Here is a 20,668-nt window from a genome sequence, read left to right on the forward strand (position 1 = left end):
GGCTGAGTGGATAGATACATCTACCTCATACTGGTGATGAATGTAGGAGGTTCCGAGTTCAAATCTCAGCTTCCAAAACACTAGCTGATGAAGAATGAAATTCAGAAAAAGATCAAAGTAAGCATGGTCGAGTGCAAATTTTGTAATTTTTCTCTAATAGCAAAAAGTGTGCATAAAATATTTATTCCTAATTAAATACGTTTTTTTAACTTTGTATTAACTAAATAAAGTGTAAACTACGAAGAATTTATATAAATTTTTCAGAAATTTTATGTTTTTTTTAATTTTTATACTTTATTTTACATAATTACCATCGAGACACAAATTTATTTATTTTTTTTATTTGTAATATTAAAGATTTCATCATAAAACTTTACTTTTAAGCTGCTACTAACTTTCATAACGTTTTTGAGTCAAAAACTACCCACTTTGCGATAATATTTCCGTGGCTCAGAAAGTCTAAAGCGTTTGAAACGAGCAATTGATGGTTAATCATCAAAACTTCAACCATTGTATAATTAAAGTTTACTTTTTAAAATGCTTTTTTAACTGACTCAAAACCTTATGAAGATTGAATAAATTTTAAATTATTTGTTAACTTTTTGAAATTTTGCGAATTTGTATGTATGACTTGCAATCAATGCGAATCTATTCAAGATGGTGGCAAGCGAATTCAACCAATTGAAATCCATACATACAACAACAAATCAAAATATTTACTAATAATTGTGTGAAAACGTAGTGAAAAGTTTTTTTTAAACGATTTCCTAAAAATAAAAAACTACTAATAATAATATAAGTGTTTCTATATTACGATGTGTGTACGTATTAAGAGGACTATAGGCCTCATTTTCAACATTCTAAAATGTTGGCAAAATATTATGGGCGTGGTCGAGTTGCAGTTGTTGCAGCAGTGTTGCTTCTTATGACAGATCATCACGTTCTTAGGCAAAGTTTAAGCAAAGTCGCACGTTTGTTGCATGAAATATTGATCATCAATATCAAATCAAACGTAACATAAAAATGTTTACTGCCCTATTGCAGGACATGATCAGCTTGATCAAACAAGTGGCACTTTCGCAATACTCCTGTTATTATTTGTCTGCTCGAACACGCCTTATATGTATATATATTTTTTGAAAATAATATTTTTTTTTGTTAAAACAACTATGTTTTGGTTGTGTAAAATATATAAAAATTATCAAGGAAAGTACTACAATTTTAAAAATTAAAGTCATCAAACTTAGTATTCTAAAAATATTTAGTACAACATATTTTTTTAGTACATACATAAAATAACTTTTACTACGACTTTAGAACTTATTGATATTGAGTTAATATAAAAATTTAATTTTATAAATTTCGCATATAATGAGAAATCGGCCAAAAGATGTGGAATCGAACTCTTCGATTGGTGGCAAAAAGAAAAACAGATATTTATGTGGTAAACAAATTTTTGTAAATAAATATTATAATTTTTGAAATTTTACGAGTATGAAGCATACCGATTTTTGCCAATTTTTTTTATTGTCACGAAGTTCAAAAGAGGTCGATTTGACATGGTCTGGCTGTGGCTCAAATATTAATAAAAAAATTCCAAATATTACACTTAAATAATTTTTCATGGTGTCTTTCTAGAAATGCATTTAAATTATACAAGTTATAATACATATTCAGCAAAATTTTTGTATTAATATATAGAACTATCAAATCAAAAGCATTAAACAGAAAATGCATAGAAACAACAAAGCTTGTTTCAAACCCAAAATAAAAAGAAAATAAGATTGCGGATTCGAATCGAGCTCAAAGCTTTACCAATAATTTTTTGTCACTATTAAATATCAAACATAAAAACGAATAATGGAAAAATTATAATAGGAATAAAAAATTATATAATTAATTTGAACGCATTTCCGAGAGCAAAAACGTGTAAAAGTAAAAAAAAAATTAACATATTAAATATTTTATAAAATGTATTAAGTTTACATTTTTGAATCAAATTAAAAAAAAAAAAAAAATTTAAATCTAGAAAGCAAGAAAATATAAAAAAAGATTACGTTAAAAAGCTGTGCCTGCTCAGATTTTCTTTTAATTACAAAAACCAAATCAAAACAAAATAAACTGCAAATTTCAAAATTCAACGCTAAGCATACAAAATTATAAAATTGAATATACTATTATTTATAAAAACTTTTTTAAAATAGTGCATAATCAAATATAAAAAATTAACAGTAAAATGATTAAATAATAATAGTAAAAATTTTAAGCTAACGAATAGAATAAGAGAGATAAAAAGAAAATTGGAGAATTGCAAAAAAAAAATACCATAAAATCTAGTTTAAGTTTTACCAACTAACAAAGAGAAAGTAAAAATTTAGCTTAAACTAAGCACTAAATTAGCTACAAAAAATGCGAAATAATTTACTTAAAATTTTTTCTTAACATCATTACAGCTAAATTTCGCGTTGCAAGCCTTCGCTCTACAGTTCGCTTCCTCAGTTTAAGATATCCCGCTTTTCGTCAAAATTAACACATTGACAATCAATTAAATAGAAATTTATAAAATTATTTTTATTCAATTTCTTTTTTGTTTTTTTTTTTTTTTCAATTCATTTGCAAAGTTTATAATAAAAAGCGTAAGTAGCTTATATATATTTTTTTTTGTTTTGGGGGGGTTTGGTGTTGTAATTAAACAAAAAAAAAAAACTAATACATAATAAATTCATTTAATGCACTGAAATGGAATTGCATAAAACAGTAAGTAGTATATATGTACGTGATTGAGTTTTTATAAATCTTTCTAAGCTCCAATAATTTTGTTTTTAGACGCTGCACTGACAACCAGCCGCATACTAATATTATATTTAATAAAATTTTAAGGAAATTTCTTTTGTTCCAAAATAAAAAATTATTACGAAATAAATTCGCTTTCAGCGTTTGTTGCAGTTATGTGTTGTTCTATGATGCAAGTAAATTTTGATAAAATTGTTTTTAGAAATTTCTTTGCTTATGTTTTGTTATGCCTTTCAGGCGTTACACGTTCTCAACTGAGGGGATCGGATTCTCCATATTTGCTTAGATTCTGTGGGTTCGGTATGGGTTTTATTTTGAAAAGTGCTGTAAATAAAAGAGAAAATAAGTTAAATAAATTTTATATGTTTGTTTTTGTTTTATATTTTGAATTTATAATTAAATATAATTTTTTTCAGTTTTTTGCAAGCAAATTTTTTTTCGGACAAAAATAAACTTCGTATTTGTTATTGCATTCCCAATTCAAGGTATTTAACTCACCAAACTAAGTTCGCTGCTATAAACTACGATTTCATTCACAAAAGTTATGCGTGTATGTATATATGTATGCGTGAATATCTTGTTACTTCTTGATCCACTATATTCTCTTGTTTTTATTGTGGATTTTAATTCACATTCAACTAATAATACATTTTTGATTTAGGCCTCATTACTTGCAGCTGATTCCAAATCGCTATCATCCTCACTACCCGTCGCTTCGGTGGGATCACCCATGGCAACACGTGCATATTCATCCGTATCGATGCTCTTGCAAAAATGTATAGCATATTTGAGCTTCTCCATTAGAACAGCCTAGCAGAAAGAAAATTTGTTAGGTACCACGAATATTTTTTTACACAAAATTTTTGAATAAACCTTGCAAGAGTAGCGCGGCATTTTTAACAAGAAAAAGCATGTGTAACTCTCCGGTAGAAAATTATCCGGTGGACTTTTCTCCAGCACTTGCAACACAAAGTCGCGCCCACGAAAATCGGCAATGGTGCGCGGTAAACGTGTGCGGCCCCAGACAAAGCGCAAGAAAAGCGAACGTTCCTGAAAAAAAAAAAAATACATTTTTGTTTAATTAAAGTTACCCAAAAACCATAAAATTTGTTTGTTTGTTACATTCACCTGATTTGAGAACTCTTCCATAACTTCCCAGAACCATGTTACCAGCGCCGAATTGGGATCGAAACCCTTATATGTAGCCACTGACTTCAACAGCCCCAGTGGTATGTCGGGCGAACCGCATACCATCGCTTGTAATTCAGGCGCTGAGAAGAGCGATAGCAACGGTACGGGTATAACTTTGGACATACCATCACGCACAGCCTTCACCTGTTCATCGAACTCATGCAAACGGAAATTCAAAGCCAAACGTACATATTCTTGACGATTTTGTGGTGAGATACGCATATAGCGCGTCGAGAGCGGCACCTCATGTCCTTTCGCCGACGATGTGGAGAAAGGCAGCTCCAGCGTGCTAAAGACTTTTGGATCATCATCCATGTTACGTATACAAAGTAAACCAGCGACATAATCACGATCGACTTCAGTAAGATCGGAAGGACGTAACTGCTCGCCAGCCAACTGACGCCAAACTGGTTCAGCCAAACTAAATTGTGTGTTAGAAATACATTGATTTAAATGATCAAAACTAATTATTCTTTATTCTATGCACTCACTTCAAACTGAGCGGCGAACCTGTTCGCACTGCTATACCCATCAACACACCCAGAAAGCGGAACATATTCATTTGTAGCACGGAAGTTAGTGTTGGATCGAGCAGAAAACAATCACGATTGGCGCCTGCCTCACCCCGTCCGTTCGGTGTTGCGATCAACAAAGGCACGCTGCCATTCTGCAGTTCATCGCACATCTCCGCAATGGATTCACTATAGCCGCCGCCGCAATCATCAACGCTTTCGCCTACAAATTTTACCTTCCACACGCGATGCGGTAGTGAAAGCGCTTCTTGTGTAAGTAAAGGCAATTTTTGTACCATTTGTCCAAAGACGCTTTTCATGCCATCAATGCCGGCGAGTCCATTGCCCGACTTATTGCGCGAACGTTTTACCTGTATACGATTAAGCTCAATGACCGGTCCGTGTTGTTTGTCGCGCACCATTGTGGTTTGTATAACCTTGCGGAAGGCAGCTTCTTTAATAGTGTATACAAGCACGTCCTTCAACGCGCCCAAACTTAGATCACCTATGAAGAAAACATTAGTAGATGAAATGGGCAAATTATAATGCATCCCACTCTCACCTATTATAGGTAGCATAGCCAAACAGGGACACAGCAACTCCGAGAAGTGATGTAGTAGCACTAACCGCGCATGCAATGCTTCCGGTGGCATGTCACGCACCAGATCATACTCGAGCGGCGGATTCGGTAGAGGGCGCATGCGATCTGTCAGCTGCGATGTTGACATGGCAATAGTGTGCGCCGAGCCACAGGTTACTTTGACAATGTGCTTGTTGTGCAACGCAGCTACGAGACGAGGACGTTGTATAGCACTTACTGTACCATCACCTAATTGACCCTCGTCATTATCTCCCCAAGTATACACCTCACCTGTATCTGTACAGGCTACGCAATGCAGCGAACCGGTGGCAATCGATACGATCTTTTTGCCCTGCAATGCTGCCACCTTCTTTGGTCGACGTACATGATCCACGGTGCCATGTCCGAGCCGATGAAAGTCACCTTTTCCCCATGTGTATACAGCGCCAGATTTGGTGAGCGCTACCGAGAATTGCGATCCACATTCCACTTTGACTACGCCTAAACCAGCTAGACTTTCGATTTTGTAGGGTAATTTGCAGCCATCCGAACCTCCGCGTCCCAATTTACCATAGTCACCATCACCCCAGCTCCATACATTGTCATCGTCGGTTATACACAGTGTTTGCGCATCACCAGAACCGCAGGCAATATCAATAGCGCGATAACCTAACAACGCTTCTACCAACTTCGGACGCAATTGATCTTCTGAGTCACCATGGCCAAGGCGTCCATAACGTCCTTTTCCCCAGGTGAGCACATGACCCGATGATGTAATTGCCGCTGAATGCGCGCTACCGCAAGCAATATCCACAATGCCAATACCTGTGAGATCTTCGATCAACTTCGGACGGTCGTAACTCATGCGATTGCCATGACCAAGCTTGCCATCTTCGCCTTCTCCCCAAGAATATACCTCACCTTCGGTGGTTAAAGCAAGACAATGTTTTCCGCCAGAGTTTACAGCTACTTTTTTCACAAATACATGCTGCAATGAACCGATCAAAGTCGGTATAGCCCAAGAGTCCGAGCCACCTACTCCAAGACGTCCACCAGAACCGTAGCCAGTAGCGAAACATTTACCATCGGGAGTAACGGCGAAAAGCGTCTGCTCGCCACCTGCCAATTGCACGGGACGTAATAAACTTAGCGCCTCACACGGTGTGGGTGTCTTAATGCGACTTCCCTCCAAACCACCTAGCTGGCCACGATGATTATGACCCCAACCGTAAATGGTGCTGGCGCCTCCCCACGAGAGAGCCCAGTCATCCGGGCGACGATTTAGCCATTGAAGTAGTTGGGAATCGTGCGCTGCTTTGAAGACAACATGATCCTCGTGTAAAAAGTGTAGCATATCGTTGCCTGTAGGTGCGGCTAATGGTGGTAAGCTGACACAAGCGCCAGATGCGACACTGTTCGGTTCATGTAAGGATAGCGACATCATTGAGTCAATATACTGTATCAGATTGCTTGTGCTGGGTGTCAAAGTATTCACCATCGTCGAACTGGAGGGTGGTGGTGGTGGCGTTGGATTACTGTTAGTGCTGCCCACAGACGATAGCGATGTTGTTGAGTTCATCATTGAACCGCCGCTTACTGCACCTGGTGATTGACTTTGTTGAGGTGGTGGCATCATTTCAGCGAATTTCTTACGGACCTCCATACAAAATGTACGCGGCAATTCGGTACGTTTGATAAGTGATTGTGCTACGCGCACAGCAATGCAGTAACGTTTGAACCAAGCCCACTTGTGGACATCGGACGGCGGAAGTGCAACGTCCAATTGCATGTCGCAAGCGAGCGCCGCCAACGTTTTGAAGTAATCAGAATGCATGAGATGTATGCCGCCGCGTACCTGCGGCTCCTCGTATTCATACTGACGTAGCAGCTCCGGTATGAGTGGCTCAAGAATGGTATGCAGTGATGAATCCAAAGGCTTTGGCGCATGTTTTGAAATAAGTACATTATGTAGTTCCTTTAGTGACCAAATGCGTTGCGACGTAGTCAGCGAGTTTAGTTGTGCGCAAGCAGCCAACGCAGCTGCCAAACGTAATAACACACTGGTATTGTGTGGCCCCAGACGCTCATTCAACAGCGCCATCACCAACGGCATTGATGGTTGCGAGAGCACCGCACGATCTGACCCACGTTCATGTAATGCGGTCGCTGGCATAATAGCATGTACCCAAAAGCGCCAACCCCAACCATTTACCGAGCTGTCCGAAGTAAATTTCCAACGCATTTCATCGCCGAGTATACGCACCTCTGGTGCCCATTGAGCATATTCGCGCCCGGAGCGTACAGCGACTACACGATTTGTAGCATCCATAAGGACGAGTGGATCGTTGCGTTTCTCTGTGGAGCATTGGCTGTCGAATTCTATGCGTAGTGATTCCGCACCGGGTATTGTCACTTGACCTACTGTTGTCATGTTGTCCGCATACGGATGACTGCTCTCGCGCATAACTGGTTTTGGCACTTTGCCCAGGCTATAGCGTGATGTGCACAAATCTTCAAGCTCTGTGATGCAAGTTTCCAGCAGCATTGCCCCTATTGCAGGTGAGTTTGAGCCGAGCGCGATGAGTGTGTCGGCGATAGTTTGTGAAGTGCTAATCGGGCCTGTACGTCCAGCGACGCTCAATTTTAAAAGTTCCACCAAACTTTTAGCATCAGATTCGCCCAGCAGCGATGTAAAGTCATCCAGACCAGTAAGACTAACCTCTTCAATAATTTCTTCCTGATTGGTTATTGTGGCTGCGAGCGCAGATATCGCGCTCGCGGACATTTTCGAATGTTTATGTGGTGCATTGCTTGATATTGAAGCTGAAAGCGAGAGTGATCCAGTCAGGCTCTGAAAAGCACTCAGCGGTCCTGCAGGTGCGGGAAGTATGTCCGCCTCTGGCGAAGGTTCGTGTACGGCCGGATCGGTTGCATCTGCTGGTGCTTCGCCACCTCCTTGGGCAATCACTTCGTTATTACTGTGGTTATTGTGACTGTTATGACCCGCCAGGGTATGGTGTGGTGTGCTGCCCGAAGCACCCGTTCCGACATCCTTGCTCACGATTAAAGTTCCGCTGCTTTCTTGACCTGCGTCGAACTCGTTGGTTACTTTCTCATTTAGGTTCACTTTACTGTGACTAGTGAGTGCGGCTATAATCAGCTGACGTGCCTGCAAAATGCTCGCTGCATTTAGCACATAATTAAGCGCAGTTTGACGTGCACCATCGGTTTCAAGCGAAAGCAATGTCTCACTTAGGCTAACCTTCGAGGACAACCTTGTGGTACTAGCTGGGGTACTTGTTGTTGCTGTGGGTGTATTTAATTGGACATCAGTGTCATAGATACCGAGGCTGCTACCACCAAGTGGATCTTTGGAAGTAGCAAATGGGACTGGACCTTTCTTTTCGTCCTCGGATGGCGATTGCGGTAAGCCCCAAGCGACAGCGTGTGAGCTGCCGCAGGCGACGCGATTAACAAACACAGAGTCTAAACCGATGACCAGCGCGGGCTTCTTATTTACTACCGTATTACCCGAGCCTTGTTGACCATGATCATTATCACCCCAAGCATAAACTTGTCCAGTATCGGTGACTGCCAAACAATGTAAGGCGCCCACTGCGAGATGTATTACTTTTCGTCCACGTAGCGCCTGTATAGGTTGCGGCTTGCGTACATGTTGATCACTTCCATGACCCAAACGGTAATAGTCACCTTTTCCCCAAGTCCACACCTCCCCGGTACGTGTGAGCGCAAGACTGAATTGTGCGCCGCATTCGATCTGTATGACGCCTATGCCAGTCAGACGTTCAATTTCGTGTGGTATAGAGGAACCTTCCGAACCGCCGCGCCCTAACTTACCGAAGTCGCCATCGCCCCATGAATATACAACACCATCTTCAGTTAAAGCGAGAGTTTGTGCATCGCGGCTGCCACAGGCGACTTGTATTACACGTTTGCCGCTTAGAGCTGTCACCAGCTTGGGTTTCAGTTGTGTTGCGTTGTCGCCATGACCCAAGCGTCCATATTCACCTAAACCCCAAGTGTAGAGTTCACCAGCAGATGTTATGGCCGCGCTGTGCGATGAACCGCATGCAATGTCGCGTATCTTTTTTGCACGCAATGCCTCAATCAGTTTCGGTTTGTCCATTGTGAGGCGATTGCCATGTCCAAGTTTGCCATCTTCGCCTTCGCCCCAAGAGAAAACTTTGCCATCCAGTGTTAACGCCATTGCATGTTTTCCGCCAGAATGTACAGCCACCTTTTTCACGACATACTGATGTAGTACTGGTATTTGACGCGGTACTGACACATTTACGCTGATACCCAACCCGAGTCGGCCATTCGTGCCCTCACCACAGGCGTACACTTTGCCGTCTTGTGAAACGATGAAAAGCGATTTAGAGCCACCCGCAATGTGTATGGGACGTAAGCGACTTATTGTTTGTGAAAAGGTGGGCACTTTTACTTTGGAGCCCTTTAGACCGCCCAACTGTTCCTTGTCGTTGAGACCCCAGACCATTACAGTACAAGGCGGCTCACAAAGCGATGATGATTTGGGATCAGAGTTGCCGTAGGCATTGGATAAACACGAATTGGAGTCACTCATTTGTTCATATTCACAGGCTAAGAAGGAAGCATTCATCAGGAGCAGATCGAGATCAGTTTGCTTGCGCCTTCCTGTTATGTTCAAGCCATGCACCTTACATTGTATACCGTTATTGCGACATTGTTTTATTACTATTTCAACCCAAGGATAATATTGACGCACGTCGCTCATAAGCGTCACTGTGGTGTCCGTATTCTTGATGGAGATCCATGAGTAATCTTTTAAATTTCCAATACTATCGCCAACACGCACCACAACCAAAGAGGGCTGATGTGAGTGATCGCCGGGGCTTACAACAATCGACAGACTATGCACCAGTACATGCTCGTGCATTTCCAAACGAATCCAGTGTTTAGTTTGGCTGCTCGATGAGCTTTGCCAGCAATATGGGCTACGATCTAGCAGATGTTTAGCGGTAGCTTCATTGGATGACACCGTAAGCGAACGTATGCAACGTGACCAGTCTTCAATAAGATCAGTAGGCGTTGGAACTGCACCGCTGTTGAGTCCAAGTAGGCCACCAGTATTTCCGGATATCTGTCCACCACCCACCACATCAATATCATTTAATGTACCTTTCCAGCCTGCGTGTTGTGGAAAATCGACGGTTATATCTTTGCCACGCACGGCGGTAACGGTACCAATACTGCCCCGCAGCACATAGCCCCACTTGTAGCGCGATACGGCTCGTAAGCGCACCTGCGTACCAACGCATACTTGAGACGAACGCTCGCAAGTTGTTTTTTCGCGTGGCATCTCTAGCAGCTCGATGTGTACAAAACAAACCCAATAGGTGTTACCATGCAATTGCCAATCTACTTGTACATTAAGGTCATGTAAGCCTTCCGTATCTACTTTAAGCACTGTACCAATGTCTCCTTTTTTAATCTCTTCAAAATCGCGGCAACAGCGTACCAACATACCTGGGCAAACCAGACCGCGTACGTATAACGCATACTGATCAGCGGAGGGAAAGTCTTTGCGTGTCTCGAATTTAACTAATTGCTCGTTTATGGAAGAACCTTCTACGGTATCAGAGCTGCTGTCCAAACTCTCATTGTCCGAATCGGCTTCGGGATCATGCAGCGACTGTAGTTTCGATTGTAGCGAAGTATCACTTGTTGATCCGCCAGCAGCACCACCGCTGCCGCCGCCGCCACCACTCACCAATGGTGGGGGTTCCAAATAGTCTGTAGCATCGATAGTGTTTGCACAAACATCGGGATGTTCGAGTATCCATTGCACGATTTGTTCGGGTGTTGGTATAACCTCTGGGTGTATAGTTAACTGCTTTACAGCCAGCTCCACTGATTTCTTTGGAAATCCCATTTCCATTATCTGAGCTATAAGCGGTGTCGCCTCCGCTTCGTTCTTCGGTGCTTGCGGCTGACTGCCACCTGACGCTTCATCCAAAAGGCCAACATTGTAGACGGGAACGCCATGTATCATTGTAGGTTGCATTGGCGGTGTAGGTGAGCCGAAAGCGCCACGCGCCGAGCTGGTCGAAGCCGCTTCATTTAATTCCGTATGCACTTTAGCGGCAAGCACTTGTGCGCAATTTAACGCAGCTGTTGTCAAATCCGTGTAACTGTATATAGCTTTCACAGGTGAGGGTTGCGTAGCTCGTATTAAAATAGATTGTATGAGAAGTTCCGTATCACTTATCGCTTGCTGCGTCGTAACTTCATCGCCAATAGATTCCGCACCCCCACAAGCGCCTTCCTGATTTGATTTAACGTCGATGCTGGTAGCAGCAGCAGGCGCAGCGCCTTCTTCAGAGAGACTCTCGTCGGATGAGTAAGCACATAAGCCGGGTGAGCGTTGTTTGAGTATTTTACGCAAAGCAGCTTGATGACGATACAGAACGCAATTAGCATTCAGTACTGAGAGTTGAATTTGTTGGGCGCGTAATAAACTTATATCAACACCGTTAGGCACACATTCTTTACGTTCGCCCAGACCAAATAGCAACACAGCCCATGAGTTTAAAAGCATTTCATTTAGTGGCAAACGCGAAAGACTGAAAACCGAGTAGTCCGCACTTTCGACCGCAATGTTAAGTGAAATTTTGCGAAATTCGTCATTCAAATTTTGACTATCCGTGCTAAGCAAACACTTGCCTTTGTTGGTAAAGCCACATATGGTAGCACTAGTGCCTTCATAACAGACTTGTAAGCCAATACGTGGGCGTATATCACAGCCGCCTATTGTACAAAGCACACCCATAACATAAATATATTCATTCTCTAAATGTTGCAAATCCAAGCCATCTTCACCGAAAAGCTCAGCGGCGACGCAAAGTTTTTGTGAAAGAAACGAATTAATCGCGGCATTCCAATAAGGCAGCGTATGCAGACGACGCAGCAGTGTTATGATTTCTTCGGCAATGGTACCCGAATGTGAAGCTGTTAGGAGTACGCGCGTTTTACAATCTCCAACATTTTGCGCTAGCGAAATATCACGTGGACAGTAGAGTGTGATCTTGCCGAGTGTTGAGAAAAGTTGGCGTACCAATACAGCCATGCGTAGCGTATGGGCATCATCTGTCCAATGGATGAGTATGCTCTGCAGTAAGCGTAAGCAATGGATGTTGCGAAAGAGATCCTGCTCACGCATCACAGGTTGTTCGAGCAGGCTTATGTAGAAATCAATCCATGTGGGTGAGGATAAATATTTTGCGAGTGATTTTGATTCACCTTAAATAAGGAAAAAGAGACGATGCGCGTAAACTCAATAAAAAGGCCATAAAGTATTCATTTCTTTGCAATAACTATATTTTTTTATAACAAACAACTCGTAACAGAATAGACAACAACTAGACCCTGTACACATTTCATGCCATTCGGAGTCGGCATAAAACATGCAGGTCCCGTCCCGCCAATTTTTAGGGTAAGTTAAAAGGAACACGAAGCAAATTGAAAGAGAAGCTCGGCCTAATTACCTTCAGCGGTAAATTACACGAGATATAACGTCTCACAGACGTATTGACATTAAAATAAAATCATGTGAACGTGTGATCTTTTCTTTACCCTCTAGAATGTTGCTCACCCGTTGTTTCGACACTTCAGTCCTATATCGAACGCTCGACGAGACTATTTTGGTTTCCGTACCTTGATATGAGTACTTTAGATCTCATATTACAAAAAGAGTTCAGAAACGTTTTAGAAGCTTTCAAAATATATTCTATTGCGTACAGTGTTTTTTAACTATCCATTAAATAATTTAAAAAGCATATATTTTCATCTTACGAATATGCAATTCGATAGTTATTTAGGTATCAAACAGTTTTTATCAACCTTGGGTACGACGCGTAGGCATTTTGTGTTATAGAAAGCGAAAACGAAAATTTGATATTCGCTCTTGTTCAACCCCTGGGTTGGCTTTCCGTAATTCGCCAATCGACACTCGTCAGTTGGATACTTCAATTCGATATCGAACACTCAATGATTATTTTAATTATCATAAATCAAAAAGTGTTTTGAAAGTGTTCTAGAGCTTTCAGAATCATTGTAAAAGTCTACAAGTAGGATATGTAGAAGCACGCACATACACAGCCACGCTCACCTGATAAAATGCTTGTTCTTGTTCGTTTTTTTTTTTTGTGGATGCTATTTGGCACTGTTGTACTTCTTAGGTCCAAGAAAAGTGTAGTAGCTTCTAACGAAAACTGCGTAAAATTTGTATCGTAAAATAACAAAGAAATATCCTTATTTACTTTCAAAGGAGCACTTAATTATATCTCTCTTTAAAATCCATATGTTTTGGACAATTTTAATTAACAAATTGTGATTACCGGGGACGATTGCTAAAACACGAGTAAAACCGTCGGGGGTGGTATTAATAGACGCGTTTTTGCCTCGCTTCCAATAATTCGAATACTTTTTCGCCTTTGGACTAATGATAACAGGACAAAACGAGTCTTTTCTCTCCACATTTTTGGACGGGTTATTGCAGTCGACCTCGGTTTCAAACTGTTTTTCGCGGAGAACTTTTGAACGGGTAGAAAAACTTAGCACCCGTGTTTGTATTCTTAATACTGGAATAACTAAGCGTCCTGTTGTTGTTGTTGTAGCAGGGCTTCGCCCTATCCAATAGGTGCGACCGATCACGCGTCCTCAGATACCCAAATTCAAGACTTTCGTATAATTTTCTGTAGGACCCATATAGGTGCACTACATTTTCATACTAAATTCGTTCAAAAAAATTTACTATCACAGCAACCCATATCTGATAATCGGCTCCATTTTGTTTCCCTGCGTCGCTTTCCACGACAAACACCCCGGTAATTTTGACACATCGTTCAGTGTCAAACGCACGTTCACGCAGGTTCCACAATAGTTTGACACTGACCGAAGTGTCAAACGGCAGTGTGTTAGAAAGAGAAAGGAATTGTTTCCTTCTCATATATATCATACTTGTAAATCTGTACTATGTTCAGAATAATTTATATTTTGAACAGAGCATGTTTCTTAACCTCTAAATAAGAAATCATTCCTTATGTAAACCACAATATACACTTGTAAATATATCAACTTTCAAATAACTATGTTTGTGATTTATGTGAAATATCTTAATATAATTTTCTTTGATATTCAGTTTTGATATACATATAAAAATATTGTGAATTAAAAATAGTTCTAATTTATCAAATAGCAAATTATACTATTTAACATAAAAAAAGACATATTAAAACATCAGTTGTGGAGGCGATTCAACTTCAATGTCATCCTTAAAAGAAAATTACACACAAATTTTAACTAACGCAGATGTCGTATTCCCGCCGACTGCCACGCTATCGCAACTTAAACATATGGCCGCCGAGATAGTTGGCGGTGTCAATGAAATTCCTACTGATGGCGTGCCTGCCGATGATGCTGATGTTTCTGCCGTTATTACAATTGCCGATCCTACCGCTGTCGTTCATCCCGCTGCCTTTAATACTTCTGCCGTTCGTATCTTTAATGGTTATGTATCCACTGTTTGTGTCTCTGCCGCTATTGGTATCTCTATCAATGATATTTCCGCTCCTGCCGTCTCTATTACTAATATTTCTACTGTTACTGGTGCTATCCCTAAAGTATCCATTTCTGGGCGCGAAGTTAGTTTGAATCGTATGTGTGGTGCTAATTCTGCTAAACAATTAAGTCACTGTGTTGATAATAGCATGAAATAAAATAATTAAAAAAAAATTTTTAAGTTAAACGGTTTTATTGAAAACAATACTTACATGAAATAATAAAAATACGAAAAGCTAGAAAATAATTAGGTAGGTCCTAGGTACTAGTTATCACACTCCTTATCAATCTAGGGCGTTGATCAGACAATTAAATAAAAGCGTTGGGCGCGTGAAATTTCTAAAAATGTGAGGCGTAGCATAACCTGATTAAGGTTCAGTTGGTTTTACTTATGACTATCAATAGAAATATGACGCGTCCAACGCTTTTATTTAATTGTCTGATCAACGCCCTAGATTGATAAGGAGTGTGATGACTAGTACCTAGGACCTACCTAATTATTTTCTGGCTTTTCGTATTTTTATTATTTCATGTAAGTATTGTTTTCAATAAAACCGTTTAACTTAAAATTTTTTTTTAATTATTTTATTTTCAAGTTTTTAGTCTTTATTTAATTGCCTATTATTTCTCATTATATTTAGTTCATTCAGTGACTCATTATTACAAGGACTCTTTCCTGACAATTTGTAACAACCTAAGTCCTCAATACATAATCCTTCCAAAGACTTTACTCGACTCTGCGCCACGTATGCTTGTCCCTCCTCCAACTCCAAAATATTTTGATGTCACTTCTACTGGACTGTATGCAATATTTGTTCCAAATATGAGCCAAATCGGGCATCATAGGTCGCTTTCTATTCATGTATGTATTATGTGTTCCAAATATGGACCAAATCAAATCGGACCACAAATACGATTTTTGTGAATATCTCGATCCTTGCGCCACCTAGCGGCGATTTTTTTGATAGGTCGCTTTCTATTCTTGTATGTATTATGTGTTCCAAATATGAGCCAAATCGGACCACAAATACAATTTTTGTGAATATATCGATCCTTGCGCCACCTAGCGGCGATTTTTTTCTTATTATTGCATTGTCATCGGGTTCTGAACTATATTCCAAGTTTCAAGCTTGTAGCTTATCGGGAAGTTACTTAAATTTCAATTACAAGATTCGTTCACAACGGCCGTGCATGCGGCCGTGCAGCCTGTCAACTCAATCTAAATAAAACCGTTTAAAAAGGCAGTGCTATCGTATTAATACTAACGTTCGTTCTGTAGACGAAGAAATATCTTATTAAAAAAAAAAAAACAAAAAAAAACAAATTGAAATTGCCACTTCTTTGAAAAAACGTTTGGGTGGTTTAGAGCAAGCCATAGTATTGCCTGATAATAATAAAAATAGTTTTTGTGATATCGAACATCCCGTTAAAAAGTTCAGTGGCGATGATATTGCATATCCCGTTAGATTTTTTAAAAATATTTTGAAGAAATGAATGAAAAGAAATATTTGAGCCGTGAAAGCGAAGAAATCACTAAAGTACCGTTAAGGGAAAATAAAATTGAAAATACAGAGCATACACATATCTGTTTCAATTGCTCGCAAACGGGGCATATAAAGCCTAACTGCCCGTACCCTACGAGATCAAAAGGATCCTGTTTCCGGTGCTGGGAAATGGGTCATGAATATCGCTAAATTCCAAATCCCAAGAAAATTTCACAAAAGTTGGTTAACAAAAAAGTAGCTATAATTAACCATTTTGAAGATGCAGATCATGATGAAGTAGTAGGTGCTTTTAACGAAGTACGTATCAAGTTCCACAATAATGAAAAAAACTGTTTTTAAGTATATGTATTTCCCTTTTTGACACCGGTAGTCCGGTTAGTTTGATTCGTGAATCTGATGTTCCAGTTGAGCTGACAAGAGCAAGCAGACGTCCATTAAATTCAAATTTTATTGGTGTTGGAGGAAATAAATTATTAATTAAAAACAAGTAAGGAAGGCTAAGTTCGGGTGTAACCGAACATTACATACTCAGTTGAGAGCTGTGGAGACAAAGTAAGGGAAAATCACCATGTTGTAAAAAGAACCTAGGGTAACCCTGGAATGTGTTTGTATGACATGTGTATCAAATGGAAGGTATTAAAGAGTATTTTAAGAGGAAGTGGACCATAGTTCTATAGATGGACGCCATTTAGGGATATCGCCATAAAGGTGGACCAGGCCTGACTCTAGAATTTGTTTGTACGATATGGGTATCAAATGAAATGTGTTAATGATAATTTTAAAAGGGAGTGGGCCTAAGTTGTATAGGTGGACGCCTTTTAGAGATATCGCCATAAAGGTGGACCAGGGGTGTCTCTAGAATTTATTTTGTACGATATGGGTATCAAATGAAAGGTATTAATGAGTATTTTAAAAGGGCGTGGGCCTAAGTTCTATAGATGGACGCCGTTTCGAGATATCGCCATAAAGGTGGACCAGGGGTGACTCTAGAATTTGTTTGTACTATATGGGTATCAAATGAAAGGGAGTGGGCCTTAGTTCTATAGGTGGACGCCTTTTCGGAATATCGTTATAAAAGTGGACCAGGGTTGACTTTAGAATGCGTTTGTACAATATGGGTATCAAATGAAAGGTGTTAATGAGTATTTTAAAAGGGCGTGGGCCTTAGTTCTGTAGGTTGACGCCTTTTCGAGATATCGCCATAAAGGTGGACCAGGGGTGACTCTAGAATTTGTTTGTACGATATGGGTATCAAATGAAAGGTGTTAATGAGTATCTTAAAAGGGAGTGGTCCTTAGTTCTATAGGTGGACGCCTTTTCGAAATATCGCCATAAAGGTGGACCAGGGGTGACTCTAGAATTTGTTTGTACTATATGGGTATCAAATGAAAGGTGTTAATGAGTATTTTGAAAGGGAGTGGGCCTTAGTTCTATAGGTGAACGCCTTTTCGGAATATCGTTATAAAAGTGGGCCAGGGTTGACTCTAGAATGCGTTTGTACAATATGGGTATCAAACGAAAGGTGTTAATAAGTGTTTTAAAAGGGAGTGGGCCTTAGTTCTATAGGTAGACGCCTTTCCGGAATATCGTTATAAAAGTGGACCAGGGGTGACTCTAGAATGCGTTTGTACAATATGGGTATCAAATGAAAGGTGTTAATGTGTATTTTGAAAGGGAGTGGGCCTTAGTTCTATAGGTGGACGCCTTTTCGGAATATCGTTATAAAAGTGGACCAGGGTTGACTCTAGAATGCGTTTGTACAATATGGGTATCAAACGAAAGGTGTTAATAAGTGTTTTAAAACGAAGTGGGCCTTAGTTCTATAGGTGGACGCCTTTTCGGAATATCGTTATAAAAGTGGACCAGGGGTGACTCTAGAATGCGTTTGTACAATATGGGTATCAAATGAAAGGTGTTAATGTGTATTTTAAAAGGGCGTGGGCCTTAGTTCTATAGGTGGACGCCTTTTCGAGATATCGCCATAAAGGTGGACCAGGGGTGACTAGAATTTGTTTGTACTATATGGGTATCAAATGAAAGGTGTTAATGAGTATTTTGAAAGGGAGTGGGCCTTAGTTCTATAGGTGGACGCCTTTTCGGAATATCATTATAAAAGTGGACCAGGGTTGACTCTAGAATGCGTTTGTACAATATGGGTATCAAACGAAAGGTGTTAATAAGTGTTTTAAAACGGAGTGGGTGTTAGTTCTATAGGTGGACGCCTTTTCGGAATATCGTTATAAAAGTGTACCAGGGGTGACTCTAGAATGCGTTTGTACAATATGGGTATCAAATGAAAGCTGTTAATGTGTATTTTAAAAGGGCGTGGGCCTTAGTTCTATAGGTGGCCACCTTTTCGAGATATCGCCATAAAGGTGGACCAGGGGTGACTCTAGAATTTGTTTGTACGATATGGGTATCAAATGAAAGGTGTTAATGAGTATTTTAAAAGGGCGTGGTCCTTAGTTCTATAGGTGGACGCCTTTTCGAAATATCGCCATAATGGTGGACCAGGGGTGACTCTAGAATTTGTTTGTACTATATGGGTATCAAATGAAAGGTGTTAATATGAGTATTTTGAAAGGGAGTGGGCCTTAGTTCTATAGGTGGACGCCTTTTCGGAATATCGTTATAAAAGTGGACCAGGGTTGAATCTAGAATGCGTTTGTACAATATGGGTATCAAACGAAAGGTGTTAATAAGTGTTTTAAAATGGAGTGGGCCTTAGTTCTATAGGTGGACGCCTTTTCGGAATATCGTTATAAAAGTGGACCAGGGGTGACTCTAGAATGCGTTTGTACAATATGGGTATCAAACGAAAGGTGTTAATAAGTGTTTTAAAACGGAGTGGGCGTTAGTTCTATAGGTGGACGCCTTTTCAGAATATCGTTATAAAAGTGGACCAGGGGTGACTCTAGAATGCGTTTGTACAATATGGGTATCAAATGAAAGGTGTTAATGAGTATGTTAAAAGGGCGTGGGCCTTAGTTCTATAGGTGGACGCCTTTTCGAGATATCGCCATAAAGGTGTTAATGAGTATTTTGAAAGGAAGTGGGCCTTAGTTCTATAGGTGGATGCCTTTTCGGAATATCGTTATAAAAGTGGACCAGGGTTGACTCTAGAATGCGTTTGTACAATATGGGTATCAAACGAAAGGTGTTAATAAGTGTTTTAAAACGGAGTGGGCGTTAGTTCTATAGGTGGACGCCTTTTCAGAATATCGTTATAAAAGTGGACCAGGGGTGACTCTAGAATGCGTTTGTACAATATGGGTATCAAATGAAAGGTGTTAATGTGTATTTTAAAAGGGCGTGGGCCTTAGTTCTATATGTGGACGCCTTTTCGAGATATCGCCATAAACGTGTACCAGGGGTGACTCTAGAATTTTTTTGTACTATATGGTTATCAAATGAAAGGTGTTAATGAGTATTTTAAAAGGGCGTGGGCCTTAGTTCTATAGGTGGATGCCTTTTCGAGATATCGCCATAAACGTGGACCAGGGGTGACTCTAGAATTTGTTTGTACGATATGGGCATCAAATGAAAGGTGTTAAAGAGTATTTTAAAAGGCGTGGGCCTTAGTTCTTAAGGTGGACGCCTTTTCGAAATATCGCCATAAAGGTGGACCAGGGGCGACTCTAGAATTTGTTTGTACGATATGGGTATCAAATGAAAGGTGTTAATGAGTATTTTAAAAAGGAGTGGGCCTTAGTTCTATATGTGGACGCCTTTTCGAGATATCGCCATAAACGTGGACCAGGGTTGACTCTAGAATGTGTTTGTACGATATGGGGCGTTTTCGAGATATCGACCAAAATGTGGACCAGGGTGATCCAGAACATCATCTGTCGGGTACCGCTAATTTATTTATATATGTAATACCACGAACAGTATTCCTTCAAGATTCAAAGGGCTTTTGATTTCGCCCTGCAAAACTTTTTCATTTTATTCTACTTAATATGGTAGGTGTCACACCCATTTTACCAATTTTTTTTCTAAAGTTATATTTTGCGTCAATAGACCAATACAATTACCATGTTTCATCCCTTTTTTCGTATTTGGTATATAATTATGGCATTTTTTTCATTTTTCGTAATTTTCGATATCGAAAAAGTGGGCGTGGTCATAGTCGGATTTCGGCCATTTTTTACACCAATACAAAGTGAGTTCAGATAAGTACGTCAACTGAGTTTAGTAAAGATATATCGATTTTTGCTCAAGTTATCGTGTTAACGGCCGATCGGAAGGACAGACGGTCGACTGTGTATAAAAACTGGGGGTGGCTTCAAGCGATTTCGCCCTTTTTCACAGAAAACAGTTATCGTCCTAGAATCTAAGCCTCTACCAAATTTCACAAGGATTGGTAAATTTTTGTTCGACTTATGGCATTAAAAGTATCCTAGACAAATTAAATGAAAAAGGGCGGAGCCACGCCCATTTTGAAATTTTCTTTTATTTTTGTATTT

General features: G+C 40.0%; 2 protein-coding genes across 2 annotated transcripts in view; one reads left to right on the forward strand and one right to left on the reverse strand.

Annotated features, from left to right (window-relative positions):
• Positions 1-20,668, forward strand: part of LOC137248951 (gamma-tubulin complex component 6-like) — an 83,953-nt gene that overhangs the window by 21,924 nt on the left and 41,361 nt on the right. The window lies entirely within an intron of this gene.
• Positions 247-20,668, reverse strand: part of HERC2 (E3 ubiquitin-protein ligase HERC2) — a 42,149-nt gene continuing 21,727 nt past the window's right edge. The window contains exons 10-15 of the mRNA XM_067779952.1: positions 5,059-12,378; positions 4,476-5,001; positions 3,922-4,405; positions 3,667-3,843; positions 3,292-3,603; positions 247-3,117 (exon numbers count right to left, since the gene is read on the reverse strand). Of these exons, the coding sequence (XP_067636053.1) occupies positions 3,451-3,603; positions 3,667-3,843; positions 3,922-4,405; positions 4,476-5,001; positions 5,059-12,378 (8,660 nt within the window). The 3' untranslated portion in view covers positions 247-3,117; positions 3,292-3,450. The remainder of the gene's footprint in view (positions 3,118-3,291; positions 3,604-3,666; positions 3,844-3,921; positions 4,406-4,475; positions 5,002-5,058; positions 12,379-20,668) is intronic.

Source organism: Eurosta solidaginis, chromosome 4, assembly GCF_040869045.1.
Source record: "Eurosta solidaginis isolate ZX-2024a chromosome 4, ASM4086904v1, whole genome shotgun sequence".
NCBI classification, from domain to species: Eukaryota; Metazoa; Arthropoda; class Insecta; order Diptera; family Tephritidae; genus Eurosta; species Eurosta solidaginis.